Raw genomic sequence first — 15921 nt, 5'->3', positions numbered from 1 at the left:
AGGTTAAGGTCAAGATGTGTAGTATGTTTTGATAATCCAATTTTTGGAGGTTTGAATTTTTGGATTTCTCTTAGTCTGGAATAGGATAACAAGTAATAAAATATCGAAAAAAATCACGAAATAATATTATTATAACAAAATATTTTCTAATACATTTTGTATGGATTGACATTTTCATGACATCTCGAGAATAAAAGAATTCAATGAAGTTTTTTGTTAGTTTCACGCTACATGAGTAATAAAATACAATTGACAGTGCACGTCATGTTATTCAAGTTGACTGGTTGGTGTGTTTGTTTCGAGTTTCGATTAGCTTATTGTGCCGATATTATCATTAAAAATGTCACGACCAAGACGATCAAATTATTCCCGACAAAGACGTAATGCAACTAGAATTTGAAACATTGTGAATGAAAGGACTGAAGAAGAACAAGAAATTGCAGGTGAAAAGAACCGCGTTAGTATGGATCGACGTCGTGCTATGAATCACAAGAGCAATGCGAGGCAGCCCGTAAAACGGATTGGATGGCAATACGAAATCGTCCAGTAAAACCTCAGAGATCAACAACTAGATAATTTTCGACGCACAAGAATAAATTTATGAAGTACTGATTTGAATCGAGCAGCGTTTCGATACGATTGTAGTATTTATTAATGCTTGCATACTAGCTTTCGCATTGGGCCAATGCGAAGTTGTTTGCGAGTTTTTTCCGAAGAAACTCCAGGATTGTGCTGCCTTAGTGGGAAATTGTCGAATCACAACATTTTCTAGCAAACACTCAAAAACACAATGTTTGTTTCCAAATGACCCCATTTGGGGCAGACATTATCTAAGAACGAGGACTTAATCCAACATTCATGGTATTTATTTATAAATTAACATACAATACAGTAGAAGAATAACATACCTACTATGCTTATTCCTATGAATCATATATGCTAATTCTAAAAAAAGTGTTTCTTAATCATTAATACGGACTTCTCTTTTGATATTGTAGATATACGGACCATTGCAATCTCTCGAAGGTGCACAGCATAAATTTTTACAATTATACTTCATAGGCACCATGGAGGAATAACTTGATCGATGTCAAGAGATCAATGCAGTAATGATAATAGCAATTCTTCAGATCTGCAGCAACTACTTAATGAACATTTTGCATGACGTGTTAGCCCGCAAGTCATTCATTTCCGATCAGCCTCGCATTCGCCCAGAGCATTCAAATCTTAAGGCCAATCCTAGAAAGTTTGTGGTCTGAATCTAGAAAATCCATTTTCCATGTTCAATTAATTATATGTGGCATGTTCACGGGATGGTAGAACATCTGCGTTATTTGCTCTTGCGCATGATAATAAAACGGTAAATGTCGCCTATCACAGGGTGCTTCACTGTAGAGTGCAACCCAAGCACCAAAATACACAGCCAATAAAGAATAATTAACGAACTTGATTTTTTTTATTTCCTTATATTTATTATCCTATTAAAATATTGAAATTAATTAAATCCAAAATCTGCTCATTTATTGCCTCTAAGTCGGAACAATGTTCGCCGTGTCAGCTAGTAATATATATAACGTGATATATAGATACTTAGATTAATGTTCGATTTAAAATGTTAATATGTATTGGATTAATTGATCTAATATAGTTAGCAAGAATACTACCAATGAAAGGTAAAGCCCTCCTCCAGAGATGACCAGTACTCTCTATTCTCTGCCGCTCGCGGCCATTGAATATGGCGCAGTGGGTGATATGATGAACATAATAATGAACGTATGTTTACAAATACACTACTTATTAATTAAATAAAATCAAAAGAGTCATTTTGCAGTGCTACACGGCCACTTTATCTCTGGACCTCACTGGAACGCGAAGCCCCCTCCCGTTCCCCTTTCACCAACTAGCGCTCATCCTGGCCCCAAGACCTCTATTCGGGAAATGACCTTACCCAACTCTTCCTTCTAGCTTTGCCGAGTTAAACCACTTTAGCTGTCTACTCTACATGACAAAACCTAATTCACTGTTTTTTATTCTGTCTCTGAAATTAACAGCACGCATACAAAGAAAAAAATATATTCAATTAAGTCAAAATGACACTTATGCTAGAAAGTGTCGTTAAGAGCAAGAAACTCATTGCCACTATTCGATATTGTAGTAAATATGCAATGCATCTGTATTGTATTTGCTTTCACCATTATATGCTACTAGGTATAGCAAGATTTCTGGGAGACTTTCTGATTGCTCATAAACATTGAGGAAGTAAACTATTTATTATTTTTAAAAGAAATTATATTTTTTATAATTGCTAATAAAACAGATCTTATAACTATATTTACAATTATATGACAACATAATATTAAAACTATCATTACGTGGAAGCGTACCAAGAATACTGGCAGCATTTCCGCGTTGGATAGCTTGGCCTTACCTTATTGAGGCGCGAAGATAGTATTTTGTACATTCTCCGCGCCTCTGGGCCCCACGGGCCAAGTGTCTCGACACCAAACGGCACAAAGATGTATGACTCACTGAGACCAACATATTTGTGACGAAAAGAGCTAACCATGATAACCTTTTTAAAAGTGATAACCATCACTTCTGGGAATTTATGGGAAAAACAAAATTTATGACCGATGTGGGACTCGAACCAGCCATAACCTATGAGTTGAACAAGACATATGAGATTTATCAACGATTCGTCACTCGAGCGGTTTGCTCAGTGGAAGAGCACTCCGGAATTTAACAGGTCGCGAGTTCGAGTCCCGCATCGTTCATAAGTTTTGATCTAAAACTTAATTTTTGTCATTGAGGCAGTATCCGTTTTCCAGATCCATGATCTTGAGCCGGCGATCCAATGATGACGACATGCGCGACGGTTTCACCAAGTGGCCTTTCATGACTACGCACACCTGGGGCGAATATCCCCACGGAACCTGGACTTTGGAAGTAAGCTGTCTTATCATATCACCAAAAGACACCGTTTTTTTTTATTCAGGCGTATATAGTGATATACCATTACATATAATCAAGGGCGTGCATATAATATAAGCAAGCAGCGTTTCATACAACTTATGTCGTCCTGTCGGACTAAAACGCAACTACAACTAGTTAGATCTACAGTGCCTCTCTTGCTAGGAAATGCGCGACCCTGTATATAATATGTATGCTATATATATATATATATATATATATATATATACCGCTATGACTGGGAAACTATTTACAAAAAAAAACGTGTACTTTATTACGTTGATTCCTGAAGCATAAATAACAAGAAAAACGAACGAAATTAATTCAAAAATACTTCAGAATAATCGTTCCTTCGCAACCATTAGTATTATACGTGAAATTAGGTCTCTGGACGCTCGCGAGTGGCGCTTCAAATAAGCACAAAAAATTGCTGTGAAACATATGTAACAGCATATCCAGTGGTATTTATACAGGTCAGTGCTACTCTGTCAACAGCGCCTCTAGCGGTCACTCACCGTAACATTCACACTGATAAAATATCTACTAAAGGCAGCTCCACACGCTATAACATCCAATAACTTTCGGCGTTCATATAAAAGGAATGATCCCTATGCTGATTTTTTTTTTATTTGAATGTTTATTTATTATTATGTATATATTTGACTGGTGCTAATTCTAGGCTCGTTTCAACGGTGGTTCCGGACCCAGTTCAGCGTCAGGGTGGCTCCGCGGCTGGTCGCTCGTGCTACATGGTACCAGGGCACCACCCTACGCCCAGCTGCAGCCTCAAGACCCTCACTCCAAACTAGCTGTCGTCAAGAAGGCACACGAAGACAACGCACTGAGCAAATAAAATACTACATCAATCTTTCTATGATTTATACTTACTTTCTAGGAGAGGAGACGTTTTGTATGTATTTTTTTATCGGCTATTTCATAAATTTTAAACTAGGATGCCGCAGTCGCTCGTCGTACCGCTTCGCTGTGGCGTATATTTGAGCGAAGCGAGGTAAACTAAGTCTGTGTACAAAACAAAACAAATTAATCCAAACAAAAACAAAAAATATAATATTTTGGAATTTGGCGCCATATTTAAACATAAGGAATTAGCACCTTATTTGGTTTATCATGTTTATTTTTAATTATAATAATTGAATCACGTCCAAATCATTCTGGCTCGACAAAACCTAGAAATTATTATAGCTTTCTATGAGTTTAATTTTTTTTAAATCGGACTGTAAATGGCCGAGAAACAAGTTAACACAGAAATCAATTGAGTCACCCGGTTGGAGCTCCGCTTCGCTTCGCTCATAATCAGATCATTTATACGTCTAGATACACTGTGACAGCTTTGAAAACATCGAAAAATATTGAAGTTGACATTTAGGTAAATTTTGAGCAATGCACGCACACAAACACCAAGTGTCACAAATCGCGAGTGTAAGACGTAGCTTCTCACGCACACTGAAGTAATAAACTTGGCCTGAACTCTATTTAGACGTATAAATTATATTGTATTTTAAAATAACGAAATTAAGTCCCTTATATCCTGAAATAATAACAGCCTCCATGTAAGAAATGAAAATATCACAGTATTGCAGGATTTGCAGGTTAGATGTATTTATGTAAGCCTTGTTATTTCAATATAGAGAAAATATTCGTTAGAACTTAATCAGCATATATATAGCACAATATTTAGATAAACATTGACTGCGTTATTAATAAACGCGACGTAAACTTATTCCAAATTTAAAACGTTTTAGTTCTTTCAAAATATAAACTTGGTTTAAAGTTTATATTTTACCACATTATACCACAGAATAAACCAAGAAAATGCACAATGTTTACTATATCGCTGACAACACTGTCAAAACAATGATAGTTCTGAAGTTTTTCGAATGTCAGGCGGAATTGCAAATAAACACGGGAAACGTTAAACGTTTAAAAAAACAATCATAATCAAATCTACGTTTATTCTCAGGTATAACTCTATACCAAGTTCATTTGTAAGGCTGTTAGTATTTTTTCCTAATATAGTGCGCAAAGTTCGATTTTGCGTATGCATTTGCGTTCGCAAAGGTTGACAAGACCGTGCGGGAATATAGCTGAGCGTGCTGGAATGTAGCTGAGCGTGCGGGAATGTGGTATTTGAAAATAATTATAGTGGTTGAACTTTGCGCAACTTAATAGGAAAAATAGTATACGATACTCGTGCGCACGTAGGTCATCTAGCTGAACGATCTATTTTGCGCACTTGTATCGTAATGTACTAATCTTACCTTCGTCACTACAGAATAACACGACATGGACAAGTAATTTTTAACTTGGAGTAACTTTACATCGCGTTTATTAATATGACAGTGAATGTACAAAACATGACTCGACAATTAATGTTCTATGGTATTTCTAGAATATTCTAAGGCTATTTGTAAGTTAATAATGATTCATAAAAATATATTTCGACGTCTTCTCTTCTACGATTTACTGTTGATTGCAATTTTTTTTTATTTGCTTGATTTTGTCCAGATGTTGAATATATAATAATTATATTAAAAAGTTAAGTTGTTCGATATTCGTAATTTGATTGACGCTATTTGTGTCCTAACGCGTATCCGCATAACTAAAATAAAAATATTTAAATCTAAAATAAATCTTCCATTTCATAGTATTGTGTTGACTTTAAATTACAGCACAGGAAATATTCAATACGAAACTAGGACTTAGATGTTTGATAAGTTTAATTTTTAATTAATATGCAATTATCACAAGTTTTGCTCTCAAGACTCACAAATCATGACGTTAAACACACTTTGCTTGTCAAAAATATTTCTATATGCTCACCACCACGTTGCTATTTTGGTACTATTCCATACTAGACGCCTCACAGCAGAAAATCTGTAATCCTGTTTAATATTATATTTATATTTTTAGCATAATTATATTTAGTTTATGAGCTGTACATAAATGGAATACATATGGTGCTACATTCGAATCTAACCATTACACAGTCCTGTGGCTCTCGACAATGGATTCTTTAAAAATTCATTCAGTACAGTTCTGCAAAAAATGGCAATGCTTCTCGCGTTTATTGAAATGCCATATTTCGTAACTATATTGGCTACGATATCGTAAAGGAAATATACAAGGTATAAAACACCTACATCCTAAAAGTGGGGGGTTGCAATTGGACCATATTTCTGAATAAATGGCACTGAAAATTTCCAAATATAAAAAACATGTGATGCAGATTATTTTTATTTTATTTACAATATAAATGCAATGCGGCCCGCTTACAAATGATAGCTTTCTAATTGTATCTATTATATCTATCTAGGGAATTATAGAAAAACAAAAATCAAAAATGCATTTCATCGCAACATCTGGCAGCATTAGAAATGTTGTAAAAGTGCCATTATAGTTATTTATGCAACTGTTGTGTAATAAGAGGTATTAAAACATGAATGGGGGTTGATAATGTTTTATGAGTGTTTTAATACCTAATTATCAACAGTTGCATGCTTACAAGACTTTATCTACACCCATAATATGAATGCTCTGTAAAAGATTCTGAAACAGTTAGCTTACTGCTAATATTAAAAATGCTAGTCCTAGTAACCATAATATTATCCAAAGGAGTGTCATTATGAAAACGGATGATATAATACTGTACTGAATTTCATTACAACACTCGTTTGGATGATGTAATGGTTATTAGGACATTGGGTGTTTTAATGTTGGCAATAAGCTAACTGTTATAATCTTTAACAGAGGATTTAAAGCATGGGTGTAGATACACCCATGCTTTAAATCCTCTGTTAAAGCTATTTTATTAATATTTGGATAATATTAAGTTCGTACGTTTAAATCAGTTTAAATCAGTTTTAAGCTATTTTATTAATATTTGGATAATATTAAGTTCGTACGTTTTTTTCTAAAAATATTTATACTTGAATACAATCTATTTTCTTGATAATTATATCATTGTTGCGAATAGGATCTGTTTCAGCACATTAATAATAATATAATCAACACTTTAAGCATGTTAATACAAATTTTAAAATATTAAGTGAATTTTGTTCATCGTCGTGTAAAATCGATAACATATCACTTCATAACTTGAACGGAACTTAAAGCTTAATTTACTTATACACCGGGCTTATAATCGTTGAACAGAATTTTTATATTTTTTATAGGTATTAAAATTTATTTATATCAAATGTATTTCTTCAAACCCAGCTGAATGAAATACGTTTGTTTGTTTTTTTTGTTTGTTATGCTAATGGAGCATTTATATTATTCTAGGTTCGCGGTTTAAAATCCAATAGTTTCGGAATATGAACAACATACTACTCTGAAACAAGAACTATACATGGTTATATTTAAATATAGTTGTTTATTTTAAGACGTTTTAAACTTTCATTGGACTAAATCAACATATAGATATCGCTGAAAAAAAGTGTATTTTTTTAATATTACATTAACCTGACGATACACCGCGAAATCACTTTCCGGATAAGGTCTAACGAACTCGGAAACAAAACTAGATTAATGTAAATGCACCATTAAGAAATATAGTCTATTATAATCGAACAAAAACAAGGACTTCCTTTTGGGCCCAGAGTTACAAATTGTAAATGCACTTTATATTTGAATTAAAATAATATTGAAATGGTTTACGTATATTCATAAATTTGACGCATTTTTATAGGGCGATAGTTTTAATACAAAATAGAATAGATGCATGAAAAGTCATATATAAAGAGATATTTATAATGTATTATAACTTATAGAAAATATATTATGTGATTTGGTGTTGTAATTGAATTAAAACAAGTTTTTGTAATTATCCTTTCCCTTAATTAAACCTATTTTTTAGCCCCTTCCGTACCAAATTTTGGCCCTCATTAATTGGCTTTAAGCTATCGCCGTTGTTGGTAATTGGTAAGGCCTTACAGTGCTTTAGATTCTTTCTTTTGGCCAACCATAGATTTGAACTCGATCCACAGTACACACAAAAGGTGTAGCTACCTGATTCCTGCTCAGGAAATCGTGGACCGAATTTCGTACGAACATTTCGATATTCCGCAAACAAAAAATCAAACAGCGGGATAAAGTGGAAGGCATGGCCTGGAGGGTCACCTATGTGGGAGAAAATGAGATAGAAAGCATTATACATTGTTTTGTTACCAGGCGATCATAGCTGAAGAAGAGATCGATGTATGACGCGAGTATTTAATATATTCTGACATGCGTACGACGTATTACTACATAGACACCAGGAGAATATAAATATGGTATCGGTGATAGTAATGTGTTTTATAGCGGTTGAAATCATGTATCATCCTAGCAACATGTACCAGGACTTCATACGCAGTTTAGAGGTTCATGCACCATGCTTTTTTTATATTTGGAATAAATGTGAAGCTGTGGGCGGCTCCGTTCATGAGTGCACTTGAATGACCTCTTGCAGAAAGAGATGACGAGAAATTGTGAGGCGCATTACAACTGCCCTTATTGAAACTTCTTGACAATCACGACCGCTCTGTTAAGAGCGTATCGAGTGAGAAGAAGGTAACTTGATCCCTGCTACGAAATTTTATCTCAGCACAACACGCTAAAAACTTAATAATCATCCGCTGTGATAGGCTCCTCCACAATACGGTTTCAAGGAAATTTCTAATTCGAACAACGAACCGACACAAACTAGGATATCATCCCCACCATCTGGATGTCTGGCTCTAAAGTGCGGTTTCCAAAGAATTTTCTTCCACGTACCATGGAATCGGTGGTGTTTCCAGGACACGGATACCTTCAAAAAAACTGCACACATATTCCTAAATGGCTGGAAACGCTCCTGTGATTCCTCTGATTTTGCAAAACAATGTGAGTGGACGTGATTAGTTAAGGGTTATTGATAAGATTAGGGGACCCGTCTCTTGTTCTTGTATTTCCTAAAAAAACGAAAACGTAGATAGTAATGTACTTACTTACTTAATGTAGTGTTTCAAGGAAGATTGGAGTGGGACGCTCCGTTGCACAGGATGCCGGCTAAATTATGGGTACCACAACGGCGCCTATTTGTGCCGTAAAGCAGTAATGTGTAAACATTAATTACTGTGTTTCTGTCTGAAGGGTGCTCTAGCTAATGAAATTCCTGGCAAATGTCACTTAACATCTTACGTTTCAAAGTGACGAGCGCAATTGTAGAGCGGCACTGCATTGTAATGGGTAGGGCGTATCAACTACCATCAGCTGAACATCCTGCTCGTCTCATCCCTTATTTTCATAAAAAAAAGACACGACCTCCCATAAAGGCCTGCAACACTCGTTTGATTGATCTGATTTTATAAGAGTGTATTCTTCTTCTTCTTCTTCATACGGGCGCTTTCCGCAACTCGACGTCATATGCGCCTATTTTGCGTGCGAGGGTGGAAGAGACTACTCCAACCAGCCAAGCTCCTCCAAGAAGTCACCTTCCACTTCCACCAAGTTCTTAACGTCTCGGAAGACTTCCCGAAGAGCGCCTGGTGACCCCAGGTCGCAGCTTCGCCCTGTAGTTTGCCACCTCACTGCATTCCAGCAGAACGTGAGCGGCTGTTTCCTCTGCCCCCAGGCAACCTCTGCATAGAGGGCTTGTCCGTGACACCTATATTAGCCACCATGCCACATAGTTAGTTCCTGAACCAACTATGTGGCAGAGGCAGGAAAGGCTCTGGTCCAACCGGAAGGGTCTCAGAACCCCTTTTAGCTAGTTGGTCTGCCGCCTCGTTGCACAGGGGCAACGGCCCCTGACCCCACTGTGACCTTTGATCCACTGAAGTGTTAGGTTGTTGTTTTTGCCAGCCACCTTATTTAATGCTGAGTGGCATTTATAAGAGTGTATAAACCCATAAAATTCAGAGAAAACATTTTTAAGTATCCCTAAAATTTACTGTTTTTTTTTAATTTCGATGTTATTCCGAACGAAACTCGATCACAGCACACAACACTTATGGGATCAAAACTAGTGCCATATTTTGTAATACCTACTTAGTTTCAAGATTTTCTGAAACTATTCCAGGATGAAAAACATTCTCATTCAAATTATTTAAATATATTAAATATATATAAAAAATATTTATAAATAAATTAAATATTTATAAAAAATATTAAGAAGCACGTACGCAAGAAACTCAGCGAGCTATTTTCAAATAGAAAAAAATGTAGTAATTTAATAGCTTGAGGGCGGTCGCTCCATTCCCAATCTGTGGAATCATGAACCACATCAACGTTTTTTAACAAATATTCTGAATTCCGCAACACATTTGTTTTGTACGTTTTCTAGGATCATGTTGTAAAAGTATAAGTAAACAAAAGACTTACTAACTCAACTTAGACAAGTAGTAGGCATAACAAGTATATGTTTATTCCTGGTGTTCACATTGTTATTATCACCAGTTTCTAGAAAAATCTCTAAAGTGCCTACTTTATTAATTTTATTATACATAATCAAAATATCCGTTGATATTCCCGTGTTTGATATTCTCAATTACCTCCTTTTTGTTGTATATGAAACGCATTAGAATCATGACATGATTCATCCAGGTGACCCTGAAGCTCGTTTGTCCTCCTTTTCCATAAAAAATAGCCTCTTCTACAAAAGGTCTCGTTTAGTCACCGAGTTCCTCGAGTAAAGTGATCACCGCCGTCCGTACTTTGTTGCAACACCAGAGTTGTTTGTTGCAGACCATGACACTCTAAAATACACTTAAGAGTGTTTGAGTGTGTGTCTTAGGAGGCTCCTTTGCACGTAACGCCGGCTAGATTATGGGTACCACAACGGCACCTTTTTCTGCCGTGAAGCAGTAATGTGTCCGCATTACTGTGTTTCCATCTGAAGGGCGCCGTAGCTATTGAAATTACTGGGCAAATGAGACTTAACATCTTATGCCTCAAGGTGACGAGCGCAATTGCAGTGCCACTCAGTTGTTTGGGTTTTTCAAGAATCCTGAGCCACAAAGCATTATAATGGCCAGGGCGTATCAATTACCATCAACTGAACTTCCTGCTCGTCTCACCCCTTATTATCATAAAAAAAACTTTACCCTAATGTAAAATTAGCTATAGTAATTCACGGACATCTAAATAATCATATCATGAGTCATATGTTATTAAAAAAACAACTGGTATTTTTAAAAAAAAACCTTTAATATTTATTGCTTACAGTTAACAATAATACGTAGTGGCAGTTAGTTTTGCACAGACTAATTTGACCATAGAGCGTACACTGTCACAAACAACCGTACGTTTTGAAAATTAGTAAGAATATAAAAAAAGCGATAAAAGAAAATAATACATCAAAATTATAAAACATCTTGACAAACCTATCCACACTTGCAAAAGTTTGTATTCAGTCTCTGAAGTAGGTTTTGTAAACTAACTAACTGTAAATCGTTTCCACCTCTTTGGATACATACGTATATATTAATATGGACATGGCTTTCTTTTTTTTTAACATAAAAAATCAGGCTAATGATTTTTCGTGATTGAATATTAAAACTTAGATAATTTTTACGTTCTAGATAGAGTATCTTTCTGTTAGACAACAACGATAAAAACAGGCCATGAATATTAGTTTAATGTGCGTAACAAGCTACGTCTTACACTTACGATTTGTATGACACTTTGTGTTAGTGTGTGTGAATTGCTCAAAATAGACGTAAGTTCTAGAGTCAATTTTTGTTGACGTTGTCACAGCTGGTCATATTCTATGTAGATGTATAAATGGTCTAAGAAAAAACATCTTTCACTAGCGATTTGATTATTTAATGCATAGCAGGTATGGAGTTTTAGACATTAGATCAACAATAGTATTTCCTTAACAGGTATGTATTTTATTTGATATATTTCCTTATAAAAATAAGTTCGGAACATCTCGGCTTCGAACATTTGATTTTAATTGAAGTAACTATAACTATTTTACACTCGTAATTATTAAATAACATATTTATTAAATAACAATTAGTGAATTGAGATTCACTTTAATACAAAATTCAAGTAAAGAATCATGGTACTAAGTAAGCCACAGATAAACTCTAGAGAGTATTAGAAATATATATAAATATTTAAAATGTGGGAAACCTAACTAATATAAACAATATTTACAAAATAGAATATTTTACAGGCAACATTATGAACCAGTCATATCCTCTATAAGTCCAACATCTTTATTTTGATTTAACTCAATGTGAAAACGAATAAAAACAAAAGACTACATTATACATACAGATCTTAGATTAACAAGAATTTGTCTCCGCTGCGCTCCAACTAGACACCGCAGGCGTGGTCGCAAAGTGCCGCAACTAATACTACGCCCAAGTGGGCGTACTCGAGCCAGTCTCGAACAATTTGTAACGTTGACGCTCCACATGTTCTGCTTTGCTAATAATTGAAACTAAAATGCGTAGTATAACTTTTTAATAATAATACTACTAGAAATAAGAAAGAAACTCGGATTACATATCATCAGTAAATATTTTGTATTTTATTAATTTCAATGCAAAATAACACGAAGCGTTTGTTACAAAATTTTAAAGATGCCACGCAGACAAGTATCTAATGGCTGCCGTAATAAAGAAGCCATTGTTCTTAGGTAGTGCGGTATCTAGTTGGAGCGCAGCGGAGACCAATCCTTCATCTAGATTACAATTTTCATTTGTATGTTTATTGTTGCCACGTAGTGACAGCTGCTAAGATGGTGTCAAAACTGGGCATGACAACGTCACTCGATGCATTACGACAGGACGTCACTTGTATGACATTTGCATTTGATGTGACATTTTGAATTGATTTAAGTTATCGATGGACGTTTGATTATACCGTAAGTATCCATCCCTACTCTGTGATTATACACATGACAATAATTACTATTCCCGGACATCGTAAAAATATTGATAGTGAATATTTGTAAAGAGTATTCATTATATGAAAGTTAATGATTTATTTATTTATTTATTTATGATGTTCTTCAAATTCAAATGTGCCTGATGCCTGACGCAAAATGAAACACTTACCTACACTCCTAAGCTTACGGCCGTTCCCAATATTCAGTCTATCTCTTACTTGAGATAAAAAACGTAACTATCATTGACTTTTCTGTCCCAATAAACTTATCGACGGTAACTCAACTTATCCGTACACGCTGTCTGTCAATGGGACGACATATAGCTTACTAGTATGGAAATTGCAATTCACGCATCCCAATATAAGGCGATAAGAATGACTTATCGGGTATATTGGGACAGCTTCAGATTATTGACAGTGGAAGGTAGTAATTTATCTATACATGTAGATAGTATATTGGGAACGGCCGTTAAACTTTACATATATTGTAACTGAAATTATTTGTGAGTGATTGCCACAAAGAGTTTCTTGCCACTTCTTATTAAAGCTGTTGAGCTTTAATAAGAAGTGGCAAGCCTCAAAGGAGGTGGATATAAAAAGAAAAGTCATTTCCCTGACCTGCCTGAATAAGGTGATTTTGATAAGTTTACCCTAAAGGATTGAGCTTTTGATTACTGTTAGTAAAAATATAATATTAATTACAAGTTTAAGCAGAATTGTCAAATTGTAAGTAGAGGTATTTGGTGAGTATTGCATGATATGTAGGTATATATGGATGTATTAGGATTATTTTATTGTTGTTTGTTGAGTTCTCGTAACAGGTTTCATCATGCTCGCTTAAATGTCACTGCTTGTGGCGGCAACATGGGACGGGTCGTCCCCTTCCCTAAAATATGGTTGAGGGAGGCGATGGCTGGCTCATGCGTCATGCTCGTGAACGGGCGCTGCTTGTGGTGGCGGGATGATCCTGTTGCCGGGGACTCGGTTTCAGATTCTTTAAAGTTATTGTGTATACATACATATGTATAGATATATACATGTTTATTTATTTATAATCGCTTATAAAATGCTCACAGAATACCTTTATTGATTTATGGTGTATGTGGATGATGCAGCTACTGTACTCAATAACTTTTGTATTAATTTACATTTATTTTTTTTGACTTACTCGTGTAAGACATTGACTATTTGACGTTTGAGTGTATTTGTTGCATCATTTTACATTTTACATATTATATTGTAATTGAAATGATCTGTAAATTTTGATATAAAAGAGTGGCAATGAGTTTCTTGCTACTTCTTCTCATTAGGTCAACCCTTTACGAAGTAGCGGTAGATTCAATAAGAAAAATATTTTATTTCTTTTGACATTCATAAGTGTCATTTTCGTGACCTACGTGAATAAACTGATTTTGATTTGATTTAATTGATTTGATTTGATTTGATTTGAAACACTTGGGAGTATTTTTTCTTACTAATTATTTTTTGTTGCGTCACCTTACGGAATTTATACACTATGTTAAAAAACCCTGGACTATAATTGACACCGATATGAAGTAGAATGCGGATACACCACACCACAAAAAAAAATAAAACCCCTTAGATTAAATGTAACAGTAAATAGAACATTTCATATTAAATTTTTTCAAAAACCTTGAGAGCCCCTGACCTATTTATTTTATCAGTAAACTAAGGTCATCGCCCTCGCCTCGCTCCAATGGCCTACAGATAGCATCAGCTGCGCGGCGAGGCGTCACAAACGAATATGTGGGGCAATGTTTATTATTCATACAAAACTTTCGTTCATGCCGCCGCGCGCGCGCCCTTTGCCTGATACATGAATGAAATGGGTGTGTGGGCGAGGAAATATTAAACTTTTATAATTTGGTATATTTATAATCTTTTTTCTTTTTTTAATGCGCTTATTTCCTCAAGATATAGTACAGGTTTTTTAACCTGTATAATTTGTTGTATAATACTGAATGAAGCAGTAAACGGTAATCCATAAACAAAAATGAAGTCTTCTTATATTCCGAAGCGTTTGTTAGAATATATAATTTTATATACCTACGTCTTAAATTTATACTTTAATTAATGAATTTTGACATAATAATGCACACATAAATTATGTAGATCTAGCAACAAATTATTTTATAAATTAAAACCATTGATGTATTGCGTAATGTTGTCGTAAGTGCATTTCAATTCTAGCAAATTTCTATGAAATGAGAAAATCAATTCCTATAGCCACTATTTCACATAGTAGAGACAAATCGTAAAATCTTTTTGGGATTAAAATATCACCATAAACAATAAACTTACTTCTTTCAGTACCGTCGTTTGTTATGCACGTTTAGTTTCGTCAATGTGATTCTTATTTTTTAATTCTCACTTATATTTGAACACTTATTCTTAATAAGCAAATTTTACGGTATGAATGAACAGGGAGTCACTTTCCTGTTTTAGTTAACGTCAAACTCCATTTTCCTGGTAGGAGGGCACTTTTAGGTGTCCCATATCATCTCGATGGCTTATCCCGTTGAGCACACTCTTGTGGTCACGGGAACTTAATTGTCAAAGATCTGCGAAAAAAAACACAGATTAATAATCTATCGATTGCGTTTTTATAAATTTATGATTACCTACTGAAAGTTTAGCTACTTGTTTTTTTTTTAACTTTAATAACTTAATTAAATAATATATTTAGTATTCGCAATAAAAAAATAAACTTAAATAATAATTAATGTTGATTGAAAGTAGCCGAAATCGGCTTGACATCGTCATTAATATCAAGTCTATATTTTTTTTAATTATGATGCACTCCAACAGAACACAAATATTTAAACTTTGACAATCATAAACTTATCATTATTTACATTAGAATGCACATCATTAAGTAATAATAATTAAAATATATGATAGTCTCAGAATTATTATACAGAACAAACCAGAAACACACAATTAGCAATGGCCGACGATTTGTATGGCGTCGAAAGAGCGTTATAACGTTTTCCTCTACCGTTACTAGATGGCGCTCTTCCAACGCCATATTAATCGTAGTTAACTTTC

The 15921-nt window shown here is 34.7% G+C and overlaps 2 protein-coding genes across 3 annotated transcripts in view; one reads left to right on the top strand and one right to left on the bottom strand.

Moving 5' to 3' along the window:
* The window catches only part of LOC126966140 (neuroendocrine convertase 2), an 86484-nt gene extending 80944 nt beyond the window's left edge, over positions 1 to 5540 (top strand). The window contains exons 13-14 of the mRNA XM_050810079.1: positions 2829 to 2946; positions 3650 to 5540. Coding sequence (XP_050666036.1) covers positions 2829 to 2946; positions 3650 to 3823 — 292 coding nt within the window. The 3' untranslated portion in view covers positions 3824 to 5540. The remainder of the gene's footprint in view (positions 1 to 2828; positions 2947 to 3649) is intronic.
* A 5596-nt stretch (positions 5541 to 11136) lies between these two features.
* The window catches only part of LOC126966130 (putative epidermal cell surface receptor), a 65363-nt gene continuing 60578 nt past the window's right edge, over positions 11137 to 15921 (bottom strand). For both annotated transcript variants that reach the window (XM_050810057.1, XM_050810058.1), the window contains exon 18: positions 11137 to 15434. In XM_050810057.1, the coding sequence (XP_050666014.1) occupies positions 15427 to 15434 (8 nt within the window). In that variant the 3' untranslated portion in view covers positions 11137 to 15426. The remainder of the gene's footprint in view (positions 15435 to 15921) is intronic.

Source organism: Leptidea sinapis, chromosome 9 (genome assembly GCF_905404315.1).
Source record: "Leptidea sinapis chromosome 9, ilLepSina1.1, whole genome shotgun sequence".
Classification (NCBI taxonomy): domain Eukaryota; kingdom Metazoa; phylum Arthropoda; class Insecta; order Lepidoptera; family Pieridae; genus Leptidea; species Leptidea sinapis.
Note: the sequence above shows the minus strand (reverse complement) of the source record. Positions and strands in the feature narration are given on the sequence as shown.